Source organism: Rosa rugosa, chromosome 4 (genome assembly GCF_958449725.1).
Source record: "Rosa rugosa chromosome 4, drRosRugo1.1, whole genome shotgun sequence".
NCBI classification, from domain to species: Eukaryota; Viridiplantae; Streptophyta; class Magnoliopsida; order Rosales; family Rosaceae; genus Rosa; species Rosa rugosa.
Window position 1 is genome coordinate 31,743,632 of NC_084823.1, and position 23,155 is coordinate 31,766,786.

At 37.1% G+C, this 23,155-nt stretch overlaps 3 protein-coding genes across 4 annotated transcripts; 1 reads left to right on the forward strand and 2 right to left on the reverse strand.

Moving 5' to 3' along the window:
* Positions 1-887: 887 nt before the first annotated feature.
* On the forward strand, positions 888-2,336 carry LOC133745742 (glutathione S-transferase F13-like). The gene is made up of 3 exons (XM_062173864.1): positions 888-1,073; positions 1,191-1,239; positions 1,747-2,336. Exons 1-3 carry the CDS (start codon positions 927-929, stop codon positions 2,202-2,204), a joined length of 654 nt encoding a protein of 217 aa, XP_062029848.1. The 5' UTR covers positions 888-926; the 3' UTR covers positions 2,205-2,336.
* Positions 2,337-2,342: 6 nt separating this feature from the next.
* Positions 2,343-9,105, reverse strand: LOC133745741 (rop guanine nucleotide exchange factor 14). Of its 2 annotated transcripts, XM_062173862.1 has the most exons (9): positions 8,850-9,105; positions 8,704-8,763; positions 7,341-7,502; positions 5,048-5,437; positions 4,701-4,855; positions 4,537-4,611; positions 4,158-4,427; positions 3,304-3,651; positions 2,343-2,810 (listed from the first exon to the last, which is right to left on the reverse strand). In XM_062173862.1, exons 3-9 carry the CDS (start codon positions 7,405-7,407, stop codon positions 2,430-2,432), a joined length of 1,686 nt encoding a protein of 561 aa, XP_062029846.1. In that variant the 5' UTR covers positions 7,408-7,502; positions 8,704-8,763; positions 8,850-9,105; the 3' UTR covers positions 2,343-2,429. The 2 variants fall into 2 exon arrangements, with proteins under 2 accessions (XP_062029846.1, XP_062029847.1); XM_062173863.1 differs by lacking the exons at positions 7,341-7,502; positions 8,704-8,763; positions 8,850-9,105 and adding an exon at positions 6,075-6,268.
* A 3,561-nt stretch (positions 9,106-12,666) lies between these two features.
* LOC133745501 (lysine-specific demethylase JMJ25-like) lies at positions 12,667-22,900 on the reverse strand. The gene is made up of 13 exons (XM_062173584.1): positions 22,195-22,900; positions 21,995-22,110; positions 21,566-21,665; positions 21,322-21,463; positions 20,608-20,671; positions 19,750-20,512; positions 18,518-18,847; positions 17,147-17,647; positions 16,812-16,884; positions 16,634-16,719; positions 14,615-14,734; positions 14,030-14,091; positions 12,667-12,970 (listed from the first exon to the last, which is right to left on the reverse strand). Exons 1-13 carry the CDS (start codon positions 22,804-22,806, stop codon positions 12,898-12,900), a joined length of 3,042 nt encoding a protein of 1,013 aa, XP_062029568.1. The 5' UTR covers positions 22,807-22,900; the 3' UTR covers positions 12,667-12,897.
* Between the last annotated feature and the right edge of the window lie 255 nt (positions 22,901-23,155).

Genomic DNA, 23,155 nt, shown 5'->3' on the forward strand with positions numbered 1-23,155 from the left:
AAGATCAAAATGAACTAGGTTCGATCTGAGGACAGTGTGGCAGACTTGCTCACTAAGTCATTGCCTAAATTCCACTTTCGAGAAACATGTTGGTAGCATCGTTTACGGAAGTTATCCGAACTCCCATGACCGTAGTCATCAGGGGGAGATGCAGACATCAGGGGGAGATGTCTACATGTATGGTCTCGAAACGTGAAGGGTGTGTTGTGCTCTTTTTCCCCTTCGACCGAGGTTATTTTTGTCCCACTGGGTTTTTGTTACTCGGTAAGGTTTTTAACGAGGCAACGAGAGAAGCACCGAGTTTGGGCAACACAAGGGGGAGTGTTTAAGGAAATGTCTCTTTTATGTGTTTGGCCCAAACTCTAGGTTACTTGACCTAGTGGTGATAGGGTTAAATTAGAAGGATCTAGATTCCTATTCAATGTACGATTACTTTCCTTGTACGATTGAGATTCTATGCATTGTAATCCTCTATATAAAGAGACCCCTATTATCAATGAGAATACACAACAATTTCCTCTCAATTTCAGTTTCTCTACAACAACAATAACGTCACTTCACAAAATAGAAAAGAAGAACAAAAAATAGTTGAAACTCCTACTTGCACCAAAAAAAAAGGAGAGAAAGAAACTCATCACTATTTTAAACTTCTTAAGGAAGGAATATTATACATTTATATGGTATAATACCCACTCTATACGTTACCTATAAACTGAAATTTTTTTACTAATTGCGATACCCGGAAAAGGGAAAGAGTGTAATTGTGGTGATCCGCTCATTAATCCGAATCTGCACAATTTTCTCATCCCCTACCAAACCCTAAAGACCTTTTAACTTTTTAAGTTCCACACCAACTTCATTTGCCTATATAAAAGGACTCCCATCTAGCTACACAATTTCTCATCTCCATATCCATCACTACGAAAATGGCACTCAAGCTTCATGGCCTGGCTCTCTCAACATGCACAGCTCGTGTCGCAACCGCCATTTACGAGAAAGAACAGCAATTCGAGCTTGTCCCTGTCAACCTTACTGCAGGAGAACACAAGCAGCCAGGTTTCCTCGCCAAAAATGTAAGAACATCATACACATTATGTCTGCATATATATATTTTTCAACACGATTCAATCAACCGGTAAGCTCCTGATCCGATCTGACATGGTGTTGTGTTTGTGTTGATGATATTGCAGCCCTTTGGCCAAATTCCAGCCCTAGAGGATGGTGATCTCACTCTTTTTGGTAATTTTTCTTTTACTACGTACTTTTGGAACCTACATTTCGATCTATACATATAACAAAAACTCTGCTACTAATTATCATAAGAGCAGTGGTGTACATTCGTGTGTGTGAATGCAGTGATTTTAAGAATTTCATATATTTCAAGATGATGTTAGTTCAGAACAAAGTTAGCATGGATTGGCCGAAAAAATATTAATGATGAATTAGATCTCTCAATAGTCTCATTAGGCCATGAAATGTGGATTAATGTCTGACAAATATTATATATCACGTAACCGGTAAATAAAAATCAACAAATAGACAATAAAAATCATACTAAGCAATTGGGTTTGAGAATGGGATGGTTACTTAAAGAGACGCTAGCTAGCGGTGTCATTGATCTAGTGGTATAAGTGATTTGATTTTAGATTGGGTTTGGAAATGAGGTGTTATATATATGTACTCTATGTTTATAGCTTTTACTGTTCATGCATACTTAGTTGCCATATCTGTAATGAACATTGACAGAGTCTAGAGCAATTGCAACATATGTCGCTGAAAAATACAAGGACTCGGGTTCCGATCTGATCAGGCACCAAAACCTCAAGGAAGCCGCACTTGTCAAGGTGTGGTCGGAGGTGGAGTCCCAGACCTTCCACCCCGTAATCTCCGCCATTGTCTACCAGTTTCTCATTGCGCCATTGTACGGACAGCAGCCAGACCAAGCCGTGATCGACGCAAACCTGGAGAAGCTCAAGAAGATCCTCGATGTCTACGAGTCGAGGTTGAAGAGCAGCAAGTACTTGGCAGGAGATTTCTTCAGCCTTGCAGATCTTAACCACTTTCCCTACCTTTTCTACTTCATGAGGAGTCCGTGGACTTCGATGGTGAATGAACGTCCTCATGTGAAAGCCTGGTGGGAAAACATTTCTTCAAGGCCAAGCTTCAAGAAAGTGGCCGAGGGAATGACCTTAGGTCAGAAGTAGAAGTAAGAGTTCTAGCTTAGCTAGCTAGCTAGAAAGAATAAGATTTAGCTAGCAGGTTTTATTGGTGTGGTACTGTGGTTTTGTTTGTTTCTCATCCCCAAGGTTTCATGAATAACAATGTTCTTAACCATATAGATGTAATCGCATGAGAGTGAAACGGATTTGTATTGCATTAAATATATGATACTCATTTACAATAAGAGTTCGTTCAGACCAAAGTTGTCATCAAGGGGAATTTGTAGGGGAAACACCGATACAAGCCTCTCTACCAATGCACCAAACCCTAGCCCGACTTGGTGTTGCTGTTACAGGACTTCCTTTAGTCACACTGTACGAAAACTCTAAATCAATATTAGATGAAGTAGAGTCAGAATTACGGTGATCCCCACTGCTTCGATCAAGGAATGAGTATCTTATGTTTTGGCCAAGCACTGAAGTTTCTAAGTTATTAGTAAAATTAATCCCTGGGAAGTAAGATGATGCTGTAAATGAACTGGGAGTGTTCAGAGCATCTTCTTGCAGTATATCACCTATTCTAGACAGTATGCTGAAAGCCAAATTTCCAAGGACTCGAGAATATGCTTCCAAGATTGAATGCCCAACATCCTGCAGAAATGAAGGTAACCAAAATTATAAGCCAACTTTTGCCAGTAATAATAGTGCACCCTTCCATAATCCATGTTTACTTTTTAAATAATGTATATGAACCATTTTACTTTCTGACAACCTTTTTTTATTAAAATGTGATTAACAGAACTTAGTATAAGGTGTTGCAGTTTCTACTAGCAGAATCATAAGACACAGTCCAAAGGGAAATTACGATTAAAAAGAATTTAGAAGAGCATAAGCTATCAGTGGTTTAAAGTTAACTAATCATAAGGACCATAACTGCAATGACTCATTGGAATAGACATGTCAATCTCAACAAGTGAAAGGAATATATAGCTTAAAGTCACGCACACACTCAACCAATCATATAAATTAATACTGAGAATTTTATATGTTGTTACAAGCACTAGACAGAAGGACCACAAATCAGAAGAGTAAGAAGATATAGAATTATTGATCAGATATTTAAGCTTTTAGTTATGAAACTTACCTTGCCGTATTGGATTTTTGTGACGTCAAGAAAAGTTCGGGGAAGGTTGTGGTATCTGTTCTTGAGCCACTGTACAAGTCTTTCTGCTCGATCCAATAGGGACTCCATCTTATCAATCTCAGACATTGGGTCCTTAATGAAGGACCATGATGTTCGAACAGGGGATCTACCAGTTTCTTGTTCTGTAATTCTTTCTTTCCACGAAAATACAGCAGCTTCCAGCCTGTTGATGACCTCGAGGGCATTATGTTCGGATTTTAGATTGAGAGAATTAAGCATTTCCTCAGCTGAGCTTGATTCTGCAGTTAAGACCTTGTACAGTTCCTCACCCAGGCTTGCTTTTCCTGACTAAATACATGGGAACAAATATAATTAAGACCAACTCAACAAGGACTGTCGCATTAACAAAACTGCCATTCTCTCAGTAGCAATTACCAAAGGAAAGTCAATTGTAAAAAAGTAAAAAATAAATAAATATCTAGTCCTTTTCCAAGATAAAAGGTTGTTTATCCTGCTTGACTTTGTTGTAGAATTCTGCTTGATTCAGTTCAGATGGAAACTATTATGCATTAAGTTTAGCTATATGTTTCTTTTTTCTTTTTCTTTTTCTTTTTCTTTTTTTGGTTACATGGAGACATTATGCATCAAAGCTTAGCTTAGCTATATGTTGAAGCTTGTATAAATTAAATTAAAACCTGCCTATGCTGATTAACTTCACAATAATCAAAGGAACAAAGGATGAAAATGAAGCACACAATGATTTGTATACTGATTAGCCTTTGAATTTAGATAATGAGAATTTGATATACCGTCCACAATTAAGAACGGGACAGCAAGAGAAAAAATTTCACTACCTTGGGAAGTGCATCCCTGATAATGGTTGGCACAGGCATTTCAAGAAGAACACTTTCGTTGATGGTTCTGGCAGCCTTGAATACTTGATGTACCACCTTACCCTGTTTAAGTAACTTATTCTTTGCTGTATCAGAGAGTCCAGTAGCTGGTACCTGGGGTGATGGGAGCCACCATCTCTTGCTCTGACCTGGAGCTCTGTTTCGTCCTTCTGCCCTGCTACCACCTTCTACATACCCAAACTCAGTATCCACCATTGAATCAAGTGTTTCCTGCCAAATTGAAGATTAATGAGGTGAACAGAAATTATCAATTAATGTAAGCCAGGAAAAGAAAAACAAAAGTGCTATGAACATTGCTGGCATATAAGAGGCCACCTACAATAAGCATCGAGTCCAACTTCTTAAGTGCTGGAAGATTGATGTGTATGTCTGCACGAGCTTTCGGAGTCATAATCTGCACAAACAAGAATCAGATACAAATTGCGATATACATTATTATGCATATTGACAGACTAATGTAGAGCTAATTGAAGTGAAAGATACCTCTAATGTCCGGCCATTAGCACCATTTTGCCTGGAAGGAACCAGCTCAACCATATAGTTGGTAGGGGAGAGCAACCAGTCCATTTCTCTTTGCCATTTTGTTTTCCTCTCTTCAGATAGTGGTTCCAGTTTCCACAGCTCTCCAAAAATCGTTGCTGCAAGTGCATTTTATATCCATATCAGAATCTAATGAATGGTCCATCAATTTCCATTTACTCCAATAATTCCTATGAGTATGCTGATTTTCCTAAAGTTTGTGAGGCTCATGAATCGCATGGCATAGGAATGTAAGGCATCATGTTTGAGTATTGTAGTTCATGTGTGAAAGTTGCAAATATGAAGCAAACCTGCTAGATTTGTGATGGCATTTGACAATGCTAAAGCAGTGCTGAGGCCATTGTACCCTCCTGTAATATCTTCACCCAATAGCAGCTTTGCAAACTTTTCTTTCATTGCCTCCACATCTGTATACTGGAGTGCATAAGCAGGTTTTTCTTTGACATAGAAATTCTTGGGACTGTCTAAGTGCTCCCATTCATCCAGACCATGGTCATCTTTGTTCACTGTCAACCATTTTGAAGAGAATGAGCCAAAAGCATCTTTGCCAGAAGAACAGGTGGAAGCATCATCATCCAGTGAGTCAGTTGCAAACCCATCTCCTCTACTTGTTCCGCTCTCATTCTCAAAAGATTGTACATTCAGAATGCAATTTTCAAGGCCATTGTATGTCATTATTCCTGAAAGTTTGTTACCATCTCACATTCATCAGATAGGTGCAAAGAAACAGTAAGGCAGAAGAAAAGCGCATATAGTCCAAGCAAATGAGGTTGATAATTTTTCTTGGAACATAGATGATGGGTTGTGGTATAGATTGGCATATCTAAGCAAATCTTGTTCAGAAGGCAAGAAGAAAAGTCAGCTACAAGTGGGCAACAAAGGTCATGTTTATTCGTTACACAAGAAGTTACTAGCTAATAGATGTTTGATAGTGCCAAAGGAAGCATCATGATTTCTTGTTCTTTTGTGCAATGCAATGTTTATAGCAGCAGATAGAAATGAAATAGTTAGACAAAGAGGCAAATCATCCCTTAAATATGCTTCGTTAGAGGTGGGCAACCAAGCACGAAGCACTAAGACATGACTACAAATTCCCAACTAAGTGTACTACTTCTAAGGATTGAGAACCCTCCTGCATAAACTCTTTTTAAAAATTTCTTGACATTGGACATAAAAGTTCTCCCATTGCTTCTATAAACACACATGCAATTGTACACAGACAAATCATCTTGTGAAGAAGAAAGAAATCCACTTCTGTTCGTTGTTCACATCTTGCTAAAGAATAAAGACTTCAAAAGATAGTAGAAGCTCCCTCACTGATTATAGATTGGACCAAAGTTGTGAGGAACCTTCCCCATAACCATCCAGAATAGACTGAGAAGGTGTCCCCCTGGTCTCTCTCTCTCTCCCTGATTCAGGGTGAGATGAAATTCGAACATTTACTTGGTGAGGTTAAGATGACTATTTTAAGTTTTTAGCAGATAAATTTCCCATAATGTGGTGCTTGAGATGGTTTCCCTTCAAAAGACGCAAGAAATGATACAAACAAAAATTGGAAGGAGACTGAGCAGCAGAGGAATCCCTTAAAAAAAAAAACATTTCCAACAAAAAGTCACAAGACATTAACTTCTGTGTGTCCCACGGCCCACCCAGTTAGTACATTGTCTCATTAGTGTAGTGGTGGACTAAATGAGATGTTACCATGTATTGCGGGTCCAGAAATTCAATCAAATAATAAGAGTCATGCAATCCTGGGGTCTGATATGCCTGTTCACAGGCTAAGCCCTGTTGATGGATCACTTTAATTATGAGATCTAAATCTTTCCCACACAGAAAAAAAAAAAGAAAACAAGAGAAGAAGGGGGGAAGGAGAGAGAGAGAAGCACCATGTGTTTTGCAGGTATAAAGATAGGTAGACCCATAAACCGGCCCACCTACAATACCTCTTGCTATACAAATGCAGGCATTCATATCTCACTTTATTTCTCACACCTATCTCCTGTTTGCATTGATCTTGAAATTAACTAGCATTGTCCTTTATATTCAGGTCTTACTAACTATATATGAAGATGACACATTAATATAGAACCCTTAAAAAGCAACAGCCAAAGGCCTCTGTAATCAAAACACCAGCGGTCTTCCACAGGGTCAAGAGCATTAAGTCTTTCAAAAGACATCATAAATTTCATCTTCAGAAATATAAATGCAGGTTTCTGTTATGGATCCCAGTCATGCCCATCTCAGCTTTTCAATACACCAAACCAACATAAAAGGTTTTAAAAATTAAAAAACAAATTTGAATATTGAAAAATGAAAATTAAAGTAGAAAATGCCAAACCCCTATTGCAGTCCCCTACACAAAATAAAATAAAAACTCAACAATCTACTGCTTACACCCATGTGATAGGTTCAATAGACAGAAATAAAAGGACTAAATGCCCAAAGTTGCACAATTTGTTTGTCATATATGGCCTACTGAATGGACTATGGATCTAAAATCACGGAACAATTGAATAATCCACAGTTGTTATGATAACAATAATAATACGCCATTTAATACTAAACAATAGTTTAGAAGCTTACTCTCTTGTTCATCAAAGTCGATGCTAATCTCCCTGTCCCGGGTGCAACAAGCAAGTCCTCTCTTCATCCTTGTTATCCCTTCTGATCTTTTTCTTATTGATTAGTCCGAAAAATGATTACCAGAATGCTGTCAAGCAATGAGAGCTGAGACACCGCGCGGCCCTATACATATCAATTATCCCCCCCCCCCCCCCCCGTTAAGAATAAGAATGTATTCGAGGTTACCATTCTTTAATCAGAAGAAACATTGGTAGACAAGCATTGTTTATTTCATAATGACACTGGTATTAATACGACATTCAACGGCTAGTTACTGTAGTTATCTAATTTATCATCAGTCCACTAGCATGTGTACACATGTATAGATGTGCTTGTTTAATCTTTATTTAACACACACTAATCTCACTTATAGACCATGTAATATAAAAAGCCAATGTGCAAGACAGCCATATAAGTCTATAAGTCCACATCTACTAAGCTAATGCACGTATGACACGCTATAAAAGTCAAGCATAGTGACAAAAATAGTTCCTGTTCTCTTTCTTTTTCTTCTTAATTAGTCACTAAACTACATCTTTCTAAGGAGAAGCAAAATCTAAGGGTGGGAAAATGTCGGTAAACTCTCACAGCTTATGTAGATGCACACTTTCTCATATCCTGAAAACCTTTGAACTTAAGTACATTAACTGGTAGTGTAGAGTCAAAGATGCTTGAATTCACAGCAAACTCAATACTGCTTCCTTTTCTTGCATTTTCGGTTAGGTGATATTCTTCTTCATGGATAAAAAGCCCAACCATACAGTCTTGACTGTTAGTTCACTTACTGAACTTGCAAAGTTCCTTTATAAAAATGAAGCTCTTTTTACGGATTGCACCTTTTAATGAACTTGAAAAGAGTTTTAATACCAAAAAGAAAGACTTTTGGAAGAAAAACTGAAGGGGCCGATCATGATGAGTGCTTTCTGGTCTGACTGGAATCTCAAAAGATTAATAAAGGGGGATCTAAATATGTTAAAATCACAAAACCATGTAATTTATTATTGAGAGGATTCAAAAGCCTGAGATAGATAACTGCATTTAAGCCTTCCTCCATTCAAACAGAGATGATAGAAAAGTTCCACATCAGAAAAAAGTAACAATTTTTCTAAAGCATTGATTTTTTTTTTTTTGTCCAAATCCCAAAACAGGACTCTCCCTCATTTCGAACTCAAAATGCTTCAGCTTCCTTGAATACTACTCAGAAAACCCAGAAAAAGAAAAAGAAAAAAAAAGAGAACCAAACCCACAAAGAGAGTTCGTGAAAACATTGTAAACAATATGGTTATTCCATATGCCAATAGATAAAAAGATGACATTTGTTTACCTTCAAATGGTGGGATTCAGTGTTATGAGGCAGACTAGTTCTTGTTTGGAGTTGCCATTGCTGCAACAAATTGAAACCCACATAAACCACGCATTCATAATTCATTGGAGTATACATTTGCCATAGATGAGAAAACCACTGCTCACCTGGAGGACCTAAAAGAAGAGAAGCAATTTGAGAGAGAGAATAAAAGGGGTGTGGGATTTAATAGACAGAGATAGAAAGAGGAATGGCAATGGGTGTTGTTTTAAAGGAGGAAGATGACAGAGGCTCCCCCTCCATGTTAGACCAAGAAGAAACCAGGGGGCCCCATTTTTATTGGTTTTAACTCTTAACTCTATCTCTCTAGACTCTTAAGTCTTAACTGTGTAGCGCCGATTTCTAATTTCAAAATCACTGCATCCGTAACCAGAGATTTTCCCTGGACAGGTCATTAAACAAAGGGAACTGGGGAGATCCACCGAAAAGCTTTAGGTTATTTGGGGTTTTCATTTTCTTTTCTTTATCAAATCAACATTACAGTAGAGTTCTGACAAAAACAAAAAACTTACTTCAGAGAAGTAAGTATCAGTGTCACATCAAAGACTTGGCAAATATGACTAGCAAATATACAAACTTCAACAAGATAGTGATGATAATAACGACATCGATTAAAAAATTGAAATGAATAAAAATCACATTATTAGCAAATACAACAGTGTTCACAGGATCAGTAACTGACTAAAGAAAGTATGTACAATCACCGAGGGATTTACATGAACATATTTGTTAGTCTTCAAAACATAATTTTCTTAGTTAAATATACTCTTTTTTTTTTTCTTTAAAAAGAAATTTATCTTCTGTTTAATCTCTTTCTAACTCCTATGTTTTCAAATCATATTCACGCGAAGCTTATACTTGGAAATTTTTTTGCAGAGCAACTGTGTCTTCTCATTGCCGAAAGGAGAGACGGAAAATATGAAGGTAATGGCGCAGGACCTTTCGAAATTTTGTTCCGTGGATTTTAAAATACAGATTGCAGCACACTTCCATCACGGGTACTTCTCATCATATCTTTTTATGCGTTCTACGCTTTTCACACTTCAAACTACGCCTTATGCACCTTTGCGCCTATCAAAATGCTTTTTAATTCATGGTTAGAACATGCGATGGGTTCTTGTTGAGTCTGTGGTTTGCTCGAGCATCCAGGCAAGACTGTTGAGAACCTCCAAACATGTCAGGGATGTTGGTGGCTGCAAAGGTATCTATCACTAACCCTAACCCTAATCCTTCAACTAGGGTTCCTACGGTTTTTAGTTCTCAACCGGTGTTGGCGACGGTCTCTGCCAATTTAAAGTAGCTGGTATCTCAAGCACAATGTCTTAATTCGTTCTCGGCGACGCCAACCTCTTTCAATTTTTCCCCAACTAGAATCTCGACCCAAGAGATGGTTGTGCAGTTGGGTAGGTTCTGCTCACTGCACCGTCAACAATTGCACCCCCTCCTCGTCGGGCTATAGTGGCACCACTTGTTGCGTCTGAAGCTAAAGGATCAGCATCGATGGCTTTGGGGGTGGATTGTAGCCTTAAATCCTAGCATTGTCGTTTTTAAGGTTACATTAGTGTTTCATGCTATGGTAATTTCATTTAGGTTACTATAGGGTGGCCAAAACACGGCTTAATGTTGATGTAGCTCATAGAAAGTGACTCATGATATGTTTTTACCTATATTTATATTTTAATAGATTGACACCCATTTACTTAAAATAAAATAAAAAAACTCATTTTTTTTGTGCAAAACGGTTTCATCAGCTATTTATTATAGAGAGGTTTGAAGATTATTAGATAATTTGAATTAATATTAATATAATGGTCAAATAATCCCAATTGGATTAACTTTGTACATAAATTTTTTTGACTTTGTCAAGAGGAACCTAAAGACTTTCTAGGCCCAAAATAAACCCCAACTGTGCATTGTAGCACAACATAAATGATCACAACAATATATGTAAGATACGGACTGTTCCATTAATGTTATACAAGGTCTTACCAATTTGGTCAAATGGGATATCAATCTCAATTCTCAAATGGGGTAACAATATATGTAAGATACGGACTGTTCCTTGGCACATTGAACTTGAAAATTCAATAGATTCCCTAGAGTTTTTTTTTTTTTTTTGGCAATCTCATTTACTAGAGTTTTAGCCTTGATAAAAAGGACACCACCTATTGATATTTAAATGGCATAGAACATATGTGCATGGATGAGTGGGGATAGCAAACTACTGCACTACAACGACCTCTGCCTCATTAAACCTTTTAAGGGGCCACAAAAGGCTCCGGTAGAAAAGGGTCTTGTCTATTCACCACTGCTCCACCTATTGGACCATGCATTCATTATTGGAAGGCAGCTAGCTTTGTGTTTGGTGCTTCTCTTTGGGATTTTGCATTGTTTAGAAGCCAAGGAAAGTGGGTGCTTCTGTTTCCGATCTGTCCCCATTTCAGTTTTCGAAGCTCGAGCGCCTCCAAGCCTCGCCGCTCCTTCCTTGCAACGATCACATTTTCCTACACAACAATAAAGCTTTTAGGAAAAGCACAAAAATCCAATATGGCGCACAAGGTTTCCTTGTTTTGGTGCGTTTGTTTATGATGGGGAATGGAATGGAAGGCACTTGGAATCAAAACCTTGTGTGGTTCTCGTTTCTTACCCTTTCCCTAAGGGGATTTCTTACTTGCGTACTGCACTCTGCTTTTGGTTTCAAGTGCAAGATACTTCTTTCACCCATGACCCGACCCAACTCATAGTGTCGGTGAGAGATTGGAATCTATGACCTCCATGTTGTCCGTTATTCCTAATAACCGACATGTCACAGCTTACAGTTACATTTTTTTTCAAACAATTGACAAGTCATAATTTACCGGTGTGAGAGAAAATTTTGTTGGTCTTTCAGTAGGCCATTCGGCTTGAATAAGGAACTACCCAAATCTAAGCAAAGAACCGGACTTTCAAATGGTTTGGTAACTTTATCTAGGTTTGAATTTTTTGGTGTATGCCAATTTGTGGACTTAATCAATTTTGGTGTATTTTCAATTTTTTTTTTCTAAAGGAAAAACAATAAAATTTCATTCTTTTATTTATTTATTTATTATTATTATTATTATTGAGACTCACTGTAGACATTTGGTTGCGTAGGGACCCTGAACTCACTTGACATTGTTTCATTGTCAATGTTTTGACAGAGAAACGTTACAACATAAGCTTGGTTTTTATCTCGTTCTCACTTTCTTTCAGGAACAAATGAGACCAAGATTAGAAGAGAAACTTATGCGGAGTTTCGGATTAAGTGATTATATGGTGTGTACTGTGTCATATATTTGAACAGTAAAGAGAGCTAGTAGGGTGCGTAGGTAACTTGTAGGGTGGCATAGCTGAATAGCTTCACTCTTTTAGATTTTGAACTCCCGCGTCTTAGCCAACCTCTCCATACAACGATCACATTTTCATCCCTACCCAACAATCAAGCAAAAAAGTCCAACATAGAAGAAAGACATGTCCCTTCGATGCGTTTATGATGGAATAGAATTCAAACCTTGTGCATTTTTCATTGGTTACCCTCTCCCTTTCCCCAAGGGAATTCCTTTAAATGAAAATTGATTTCTGCTCCTAGTTTCAACTACCAAGAGTGAGAGAGGCAATTGGGTGCTTTTCTTGGTCCCCAATGATCAAGTAGATTACATGAATAGCTTTACATATGTGTATAATCGCAGTTTGCAAATGGCTTAAAATGTCTACAAATCATAAAAATAATTTTCATATCAATGCCAAACCGTTGAGTCTTATGAGCAATGATCAAGAGGAAGGGTGAGAGTTGGTAGCAATTAGATAAGCTTTAGTCTTAAAATGCTTGTAAGAACACTGAAACCAAGGCATCAGACAATGGTGGAAGAAATTCAAAGGCAGTAATACTTTAATAGATGCCACTAATCTAGCAGATCTTCATTAACATTCTACTTGTACTCAAAATAGTTACATTGGTTAGATAATAATACCAAAGGACTTGTACTACATTACCACTGTAATACAATACTGATTTATACAAAAACTGGCTTTTGAACCAAAAACCTCCAAAACTTGACCAACAAGATTCACATGTGAACTTGAAGGGTAAAAGCCAGACTATCAGTTAATATATTACAACATATGAGTGACAGATAACTATGCAGTATCCTGGACCATATAATCTCCATCACTCTGACTTGATTGAGGTGGATTAGTGGCTTCCTTAGACCTGGAAATCAAATCATTAAGAAAAACCAGCCATCTCAATAAATATTGTAAAGAGTGCAACCATGGATGCAAGTTAAGAAACTAATTGCTCTCTAATAGCTGTAAAAGAAGCAACTTTTTCTTGATTTTCTCAGCTTAAATGAATTCATTTCAAGCTTTATAATTTTTTTTGTCAAAATCTTATTTCTTCATAACTTTGTAAGATGTGTCCTCCAAGTTAAAGAAAAAGCTTACAAGATCTGCAGACGGGGAAACAAAAGCATCACAGAGGCAAACACACACGACTAATGTAATAATTTGTTATCTTCATATCATCAGTTAAAGTACCCCAGGAAAATATAATGACAAAGTTAAACTTAAGCCTATGCTCCTTAGATCCTTATGATATTTGCTAAAATGCCACTTCTGCTGCTTTCAGTCAAGATTTTAGAACCACTAGAATTCAATGCATACACACAGAGAGACACACACTTATTATCTGTTACCATCAGTACACAAGAAATCCATTCAGTAATTGAATTAATCAGTTCAAAAGCTTTGATAAATTTCTTTTTGAAAGAACAAGTCTAATTTTTAGATTTTGATACAGTGATTACTGAGTATAAATTTCTGTGTCCACTGTAGAGTAAGAATTTATCCACACCGTGCATACAGGCACGTGTATTTGCATTTCTGTTTAACACATTTCTGATTATGCATTTGTTTGTGTGCGGGATGGTAAAAAAAGAAACAAATGTTTTTGCATAAAAAAAGAAACAAATGTTTTTGCACTTCAAATGCTCAAATGAGATCAAACAACAGTAATTTCCCACTAGTTAAATCATATAGGTTTGGGATTCAATACAAGTATGATTAGTGATTTGATGAATCTGGATATTAACAAAGCATGAAATGAAAAGAAGAGGTAGGTCCGATGACATAGATATTGAGGGATGAAAAGGGACGGTGGACTTCAGCTAAATATTAACTACATGCCATTTTACGTACACCTAACCATAGGATAAACCTTACAAAAGTTTCATAAGTTGTAACCAAATATCTAAGTGAATATTTGACTAACCTCACATTCTGATTTAGTTCCTCCAGAGCATCAGTGACAGAATGAACAATCATTTTCTTTACCTGATTCAAGAGGAAAAAATAAGAGTTCTTTAAACCAAGGTGTTTCCCATAAGATACTCTCTTATCAATGTCATTATCTCCATGCACTTTATTCCAACAGGATTGTTAAATCATCACCTACTGAAGTCTCTACATATAACCCCTATATAAGATTTCATAACCCAGGTTAACATTATACTTATAACCCACATGTAGACACAAAGATACATATAGGTATATTCAACTGAAATGGAGACACCAATCCAACAACAATCTCAAAATCACACCAATAATTGTGTAGCTACTTGAACAAAAGAATATAAGATAAAAAGGCAGCTTTTTTTAGGCACAAGCTCAAACCATTTATTAATCACCAATATCAATAAAACGCCGCAAGAAATTGAAAACTCAGAGTTAAAGGACATCTGCATGTGAATCCCCTCTGTATGTATGTTTGGTTGCTTAACCGATAATACAGTATCCAAAAGAAAGAACATGCTGATTACTGCATTGACAGTCTCTTATAATGTGAAAGATGACATACCTCCAATTTGTCCTCTTTAGCCCTATGATCTTCTGGAAGTGTGCGGAATACTTCTGTCAAGTGAAAGCACTCGCCGACATTTTCAGGTGAGACAAAGTCCATTGCAACTTTGATGCATGACTGGAAAATGAAAAAGGATCTAATTAAGAAGTGTAACATAACATGTACAGAAGCATATATGCAAGTTAAATACTTCCATAGGAATACGTCCACTAAATGAGTAGTAGGTAAAGCAACATTGCTTTTGTCCAAAAGTAATTTTTAAGCCATCAAGTTTTATAGTGGTCGGTTGCATCTTAAGAAAGAAAAAATAAACATCTTCACTCAATTAGGGTCAGCAATAAGCATGCACAGATAGTCACAAACTGAACCATAATATGTCAGTAAGGTTTTCCAAACAACAAATAACACACCACCATGACTACCATGTATCAACTTCAACAATAAACATGCCTAGCACCTTAACAAGAAACACCCAACAACAACTACATGCCAAGAACCTTAACATATATAAGAGCCAACCTAACTCTCTAAGTACTAAAAGCAGAGAAATTTGGTAATACCTTTCTGCAATTTTCCCTTATCACACACCTATCTTATACTCTTCAGCATTCTATACAAGGAATATTTACTGCATAAATATTACATCTTTATTATCACAATCGTTTTTGTACTCTAAAACTGGATACAGCTTAATCCCTTAATTCCAGCAATTACGTAAACCATCCATAGCCGATTGCTTAATCATAGGCTTAATACATTAATTCAAGAAATCATCTAAAAATCTCGAACACCCCAATCAAAAGTGATGCTGGTGCAACAAACTGTCAACGCCTAGAGTTTGTGAAGCTATCAGCATGTTGCAAATCTAATGAGACATAGCCATGAGAAAGATCATTGACATGAACAATGAAGGCCTTCAATGGTCGATTTTAGGTCGTTTAAGACAATGAGCAACCGCATAACCACAGTTTCTACTCTGGTTGCAGATATGTTTGTATTCATTACAACTATAACATTGTTTTGGTTCAAGACCTTTAGCTCTAACTACACAAAAGTAAAGCATAAAGTTTGTTAAGAGGCCTAGAGAGGTGGAACGAGATATAGTCCCATCAATGATGACAGATAAACAGAAACAAGCAGCAGTCTTTCATGTTTCTAGTCTCAAATGTGAACAATTGGTTCTAGGGAAACTTTTTATCCTTGAATTATGACAAATGGAGATAGTGATCCAATTGGGGCAAGACTTTCTGTTTTTTGGTGAACAGAAGAAAGAGGAGAAAACAGTGGCTATCTCCCTAAAATGGTAAGGACACTTGACTCCCAAACAGTACCACATCTTTCAAACCAATTGATTGACCAGGTCAAATAATGTCGGCTCACAAGAAGAAAAAGATTTTAAAAAAAAGCACCACAGGCCACAATCCTATACATATCTTAACCACCTCACTCCATTTTCCCCACCCATTGGGTATTTAGGGGTTTGTAGGATATATCACAGATAGTTCTGATTCCCTTCCTTATTTTCTTGTTTAACCCCCTTCTTTTCATAAATACTGATCAAATATTATGCTTCAAAAAGAAAAGAGAAAACTAAAACTAGAATTTATAAGAAATATATGTTATATGGCAATGGCAGTGGCTGGCCACTGATGATGGTCAGCATTATGTTTGTAGGAATTTTAAGGTGCCAAAAGAGAAACTGATGGGGGATAACAAAGTAAAAGAGAAACAAATTTGATGAATACCTTCTGTACGACAAATGTTTTCATAGAAAAGTTAACAATATCCAGTTCTAAATGCTATGTTTGCATTTGAGTGTAAATAATGATACACATGCATGGAAAAAACAAAACGTTCCACATCTTGATTAGAAAAGTAAAAGGCATAATTCACATTTGGACCATGTGACACTATCCCAGGAAAGATTCCTTACACCAATTAACAATATATAATTATATATCAACCTAAAATCCAAAATGAAAGAAAATTAAACCATTTGAATGCTAAACAAGTTACCTTCAAGTTCCTGACTTGATGCGGACATCCTGCAGGAATAAAGACAGCATCTCCAAGGTTTTGAATGAAGGTCCATGGTTCAATTCCTATTAGAAGCATAAAAACATAAGATATATAGTTGAATCTGGATGAATTCTAAATCTGAAACTAATTATACACAAACAAGTAGCAAGCTAACCATATTCCTCTTTAAGCTTCTTTTTGTGCTCCATTGTAAGATAAAATGTCTGATCATGTATGGGATGAATAACCTATATACCATCATAGAAAAAAATAAAGAATTATATTTCAAAAAGAAATGTGTAAATAGAAACAAAAGGTTATTAAAGGAGAGAGAATTTGGCACTCCACCGTACCACATGCACTCCACTTTTAACTTCATAAAAGTAGAGTACAAGTGGTAAAATATAAGGCAAAAGTGTAAACAACCATAGTAATCATGTCAGAGTAAAAAGCTATTTACTGTGTTATTTATGTTTGAATGAAAAATCTGGATATTTATAATGAGTTTACCTGCTGCAATGGACAACAGTGTATGTGCCTGAATTCCTTGAAATGCTTCATGAGATACTCCTGCAGCTTAGGAACATCCTGTCTACGGAATATGTCCCATAAAGCACCTCCCTCATTGACATCCGACTCTTCCAACTTATTTCCATATTTTCTTGCAGGCATTTCACTACCGATATCATGATCTAATTCTGCCTCTTTGTTCTTTTCGGACAGAGATCCCATTGAAGCATCTCCAACATGTTGAACAATTGGATCAACCAGTTCTGGAACAGCTACACCACTGCTATTATTATCAACTTCATTAAGAAGTTGTTTATCATCAGCAGCACTGAAACAAGAATCACCACCAGCCTTGCCACTATCAACATCATCATCCACAGTCTGACAATTGCCAAAAATTTCTCTTTGGTCTTGTTGAGCATGCTTCTTTTTCAACTTTTCAATGACAGTAAGTTGCTCAGGAGTAAGGTTCACTTCAGTGGTATGTGTCAAAACATTCACCTGACAATAGTATATATTGACAGTTATAATTAGAGGAGGGGGATGAGCTGGCTTAAAGCAGGAACAAAAATTTGAACAAAAAAAAAAATCATTTTAAGAAAAGTTCATTTGAGGTGTTGTTTAACAATGTTAGACATCTAAAGAACTCACGAACCATTCAGAAAATATGATTAAAAAGGAAGCCAAGCACGAGTATGACACATGCAGGGCATGTGTTTGCATTTTGCAGTGACATGAAGGACACAGATAAAGTGTCTGGTTATTGATTTTATTCTAATGTCTCTGATGAAATTAGTTTATGTTTCTTTTGGCCTGATATACATAGTTTCCCTCATTCCCAAACAGCTGAAGCTTTAGAGACCAGTGGTTTTCTAACATGGTGTAAGAGCTTTAGTCATAACATTCCCCTTTGTTGATTTGCATGGTGTAGGGTTGAGGCTGAGCCAAACCCATAGACCCATAGGTAAGTCCAAATGAAGAATGTACATCAAGAAATTTGCCATTACAAATTTGTAAAACGTAGGATTGCAATACTTACACTTAATGTTATAATTGGTGCAACTGCACTAAGTAAATTGAAGTCAATATACAACTGAATCAAGTTACAGTTGCCCAAGAAAAGAGAACACAACAACAATCTGGACCTACCTATATGCTCAATAAACACGAGTATATCAACCTTCAAACCAGAGACCACACTAGATAATCTATGTATATTTAAGTAAAGACTCCAACGCATAAAGAATTCGGTCAGAAAGCCCCCCAAACCCACCTCTGCCACCCTTGCACCATCCAAACAGAATGAAAGAAAAAGAGGTTCTATGACCAACAAAACAAGCACAGTAGTAGAATTCTAGATAGCAAACATACCGCATCAGACATATCGCAATGAAGCTTGGTTACAGAATCTCCACGTCCAAGCTCCTGGGAAAAACCATAAGCAATATATGTCTTTGGTCCCATGTCTGGTTTTACACATTCTGATGGTAATTTGGCAAAAAGGTTTAGAGGACCATTGCGAGGATGAGTATATTCCTTATAAGGCAGACAACAAATGAACTCAGCACCATGACGAGGAAGGCGCTCCTCAAATAAATTAGTTGGCGGCCAATCTTTCAGTTTCAATATCTGTGGCCAATTCTCTTGATCAAACCGTCCCTTCGAGTATCCAGTAAAAAATTGGTGGATATTGATATCCCCCTACATTAAATCATAAGGTCATGTTACATATCACCATCAAATCATCAAAAACCAGATAAATTTCAGTTTCAAAGAAAACGGATAACTATATGAGGGGGACAAAACTGGAAAGAAATGAAGATTACTGCCTCAAACAATCCACCGGTAAAAAAATTTAGAATACAATAAAAGTCATATCACGATGACAAAGCTGATAAGAAATTAAGATCCCTAAACAATCCATCAGTAAATGAACTTTAGAAATAAATTAGCTTGGATTATTAAATATCTTAAGAAGAGACGAGCAAAACATGAGAAAAATGAAAAAGAAACACCTCAAATACCTTGCCGAATCTTTGGTTGATGACCATTTTCAATTCCAAGTGAATGTTCATTTCAATATCTGATAATGTCAGATTGTTTTCTAAATAAAGTAATAATCCATTCCAAATCAAGAAAAATTTTAATTTTTGAAAAAGAAAAATTGCTTCTTTCAGCCTTCAGTTACTCCGCTAAACAGAGAACATTTAATTCAACCTAAGATCAGATTGAGAACAAGTTCCCAGCCATGCATGTAGTGCTACCAAACAGGTGTTCTGTGCCATGCTAAAGTTTTGTTTATAAATCCTGAACTATCAGAACTGATAGTATGTTTAACATATATTTAACCAAAAGTACTTGGAACTTCGTAAGCAAGAAAAAATGCATTACAAGAAACGGTCATTTTACTTTAGACCAGTGACAAATAAGATGTCAATGGCTAGTTGCGATTGTAGTATATTACCGCCTGTATGCTTATTAACATTGCCATGCCAGAACTTTAAGAAGTGAAACATATTTAGAACGCAATTGCACCTGGTAGCAAGCAATTGGAAGTATAACTATAAACAAGCATCGCAATTAAAAGTTGGGGAATAACTGACCTCACACCAATCCAGGCAATCTATTGCTTTGACGTCCAAATGTTTACCATGCTTAGTATGTTGCATCTGACGACAAGCGCGCCACATGACCAATGGTTCCCAGCTTAAACCTGATGCAGTATCAAGTGCATTGCTAACAATAACAGGCTCACCCTTGATCCAATGCCACTGGAAATGCTTTAAATCCTCTACTTGGACATCTCCAGCCCTTGCACAGTACAGATAGTTGTCCTCAGAATTGTCTCGAGAAGCTGCTTTCCTTGATGCATTGATGCTTGAATTGACATCATCAACAGAGTTGAGACATGAACACCTCTCTGCAGAAGTTCTACTTGAATACACAAGTTTGTAAGCTTCATCTATCTCTTCTGCTTTCTTTACCAACTCTTTGATGTAATTTTTGGAAAACATGCATCTCAATTCTAGATTACCACTGCCACAACCTCCCATGTCCTCTGGGGGGCAAAGTATGCTTCCATCTTCATATGATTTCCACTCAAATGTTCGCTTTCCAGAACTTTTGGGACTAGTTTCAGAGGGTGGCTCCACAACATTCCTATTTCTCTTTCCCTTTCTTTTTTTGTTGTCTTCCTCTCCACCATGCAAATAAGGTAGGCCCCGAGAAACATACTCCAAAGTCACTTCCTCCCCACCTAGCTGCAATTGTCCTTCTCGAATCTCCCGGCAACAAATGAGGCAGAGGTCATATGAACATTTAGGACAGCTTCTGTGATAATCAAAAATAGAAGTTCTGCAGTTGTTGCTGACAAAGAAAACCAAACAAAGTTACTGTTGAATATTTGTTGTGGGGCTATGGAATATATCAAACAAAGGATCTAGTTCTAGTACAGCCACTACCAATACACGCGAACATCAGCAGCACAGTCAGACTTTGGTATCTGGAGCTTCAAGTTAGATAATCCTGCCCAAAGTAAAAAAAGAGGATGAGACAATGACAATTTTTCAATCAAAGTTTGTGTTAGGTCTCATATGGAATGCTGGTCACTTCTATAATGAACTAAGAGAAATTTGTATGTCTGTACTAATCTGACAAAAAAGAAAAAAAAAAGCAATAGAAACCGGCCAAATGGAAGAATCAACAAGCACAATCCTCAATGACTCAACATATGTAAAACAAGCAAGATTTATAGATATAAGCCAGAGTCACTGTCGTTTGCAGATGCTTCTCATCACCCAGATCAGTAAAAGGAACAAGGTATATATTCATGGTACGTTATCTCTAATCAACACCCCTTCGTGTTATATAAATATATAAACATATGCATGTATACATTATCATGAAGCAATATATATATATATATATATATATATATATATATATATATATATATATATATATATATATAAAATAATAATAATAATAATAATAATAATAATCTTCATCATAGCCACCTGAGCGGAAACCAAATATTATTTCTTTTTCAAACCGTCATTAGACTTTAGTATATTTCCTTGCCTCAGAATCAAGAAATCAAATGGTGGGGAAAGCAATAGTTGTGCCTCTAATGAGTTGCACACCTATGTGAAGTAAAAAAAGTAAAAAAATCATACCTTTTGTCCTTGCCTCCATCGCCATCTCATTCTCTTGTTCTTCATGAATTCTTTTCAAGGATGGAAGCAGTGCATGAATTAAGTACTTAGAGTGCTCAACTCTTGCATCTTTGTCAAGTACTAAATCTTGGTTCTTCAGATTCTGCATTATAGACCCCAAAATTTTGTCAAAATTGAATTACAAAAGGAAATAGCGAATCAACAAGACAGAGTTCAAAATATTTGAACACAAGGAGAGACTGACTTTAACTGGTATATCTAAGCGCAAGCATGCTTTGCAATTGCAATTTCCACGGCATACAGGACAAGCCTCAGCAATGGCATCCTCTGATGTATGTGGATACCTATAAGATACAACTTGATAGTGAATTGTCATAAAAACAGACAAGCTCATATATCAATCCAAAAATGGTTTTGGGGCAGTGCATCCGAGTTAAATGCATATAACTCAACTACACTGAGAATCAAAAGAGCAGATTGTGTAATGCAATATCACCCAACACCAATAAAAAGAAGAACGTAATCCATAATCCTCTCGGTCATTATTTTAAAATCATATACTCAAAGCACTAAGACGTACTTCAACTAATAGTAAACACACAAATCAATCAATCCAACATCTTTTGCAGGTTAGTAATCAGAAATAAATAAGATGGCGTAAATATATACATACCAATTATCTATGCAAGGAACACAATATCGCTTTGTCCTGCACTTTTTGCACCGAACAACCCTTCCCTTATCATTCCTCTGACACTGGTGGCACATTAGGGATACCTCCTCAATCCACTGTTAAATCCAAAATCAGAAACTACATAAAAAAAACACAATGGTAGCAACAGAACATAACCAGAGAATCATAATAATCCTCACCTTTTTACGCTCCTCCGTTGATAGATGTCCCTGCTCCCTCAGAGGCCTAAACGAATAGCCTAATTCATTCCCATCTTCCTCCTCAGTTTTCGCACGCTTCCTATCGCGCTTCTTGTCATTATTCACTTCCGAAACACCTTTCTTTCCCTCTTCCTTCGCAAATGTCACCTTTTTCCTACCTTTCTTGTTCACAGAAGCCCCATTCTCTTCACCTTTCTCACCATTTCCCTCTGCCTGCATAACTCTAACTCTCTTGTTCCGTTCAGGCCTCTTCCTCAAAGTCAGCATAGCAATCTCATCACCACCAAAAGCAACCTCCTTTAGACCTCCATCACCATTTCCCACCAAACCCTTCTTACTCTTCCTCCCAGGCTTCTTCTTCTTCTTCACACTCACAGCAACTTCTTCATTTTGACCGTTTCCCAAACTGTCCTCACCCTTCTCTACACCACCAAAAGACACTGCCTTTATCTCAGAAAGAACAACCCCATCACCATATTCACCAACTTTGACAGCAACATCTTCAGTTTGATTCGGGTTATGGGTTTCTGAGCCTTGGTCCCTTTGCCGCTTTGCGCCTCTCCCTCTTCCTCCGCCTCCCCCTCTCGCCATTAGAACGAGTTTGATCTTTGTCTGATGGACAAAAGAGTATGTCTCTGTGTCTCTGTGTTTTATGTGTGAAATGGGTACAAGGGAAGTGAAGAGTCTTGTTTTGATCAAGGAAAGTGAAAACTGTGGGTAAATGGGGTGATGGGTGGGTTAAAAAACCTCGAGAGAAGAGAGAGAGAGAGAATAGGGAAACCGTGGGTGAGAAACTTAGGGGGGAAGTTTTTGAAAAAGTGGCGCCATAAGTTCAAAAGTGTGTTACGGTAAAGAGACTGAGAGAGCGTGACTGACTGACGGCGGGTTCTTTTCCACAAGTTATGATAAAATATTTGAGCTAGGTTGGGGATTTGGGAAC

Bases quoted from the DNA above. Each gene is read 5' to 3' on its own strand.
- LOC133745501 (XM_062173584.1), bottom strand. From the start codon at position 22,806: ATGGCGAGAGGGGGAGGCGGAGGAAGAGGGAGAGGCGCAAAGCGGCAA. The intron at 21,666-21,994 runs GTATGTATATAT...TGTATCTTATAG, and splicing joins GTTCCTTGCATAGATAATTG to GTATCCACATACATCAGAGG. The intron at 12,971-14,029 runs GTTAGTCAAATA...TTTGATTTCCAG, and splicing joins GAACTAAATCAGAATGTGAG to GTCTAAGGAAGCCACTAATC.
- LOC133745741 (XM_062173862.1), bottom strand. From the start codon at position 7,407: ATGAAGAGAGGACTTGCTTGTTGCACCCGGGACAGGGAGATTAGCATC. The intron at 4,856-5,047 runs GTTTGCTTCATA...ATGCACTTGCAG, and splicing joins TGCCATCACAAATCTAGCAG to CAACGATTTTTGGAGAGCTG. The intron at 3,652-4,157 runs GTAGTGAAATTT...CCATGTATTTAG, and splicing joins TCAGGGATGCACTTCCCAAG to TCAGGAAAAGCAAGCCTGGG.
- LOC133745742 (XM_062173864.1), top strand. From the start codon at position 927: ATGGCACTCAAGCTTCATGGCCTGGCTCTCTCAACATGCACAGCTCGT. The intron at 1,074-1,190 runs GTAAGAACATCA...ATGATATTGCAG, and splicing joins CAGGTTTCCTCGCCAAAAAT to CCCTTTGGCCAAATTCCAGC. The intron at 1,240-1,746 runs GTAATTTTTCTT...GAACATTGACAG, and splicing joins TGGTGATCTCACTCTTTTTG to AGTCTAGAGCAATTGCAACA.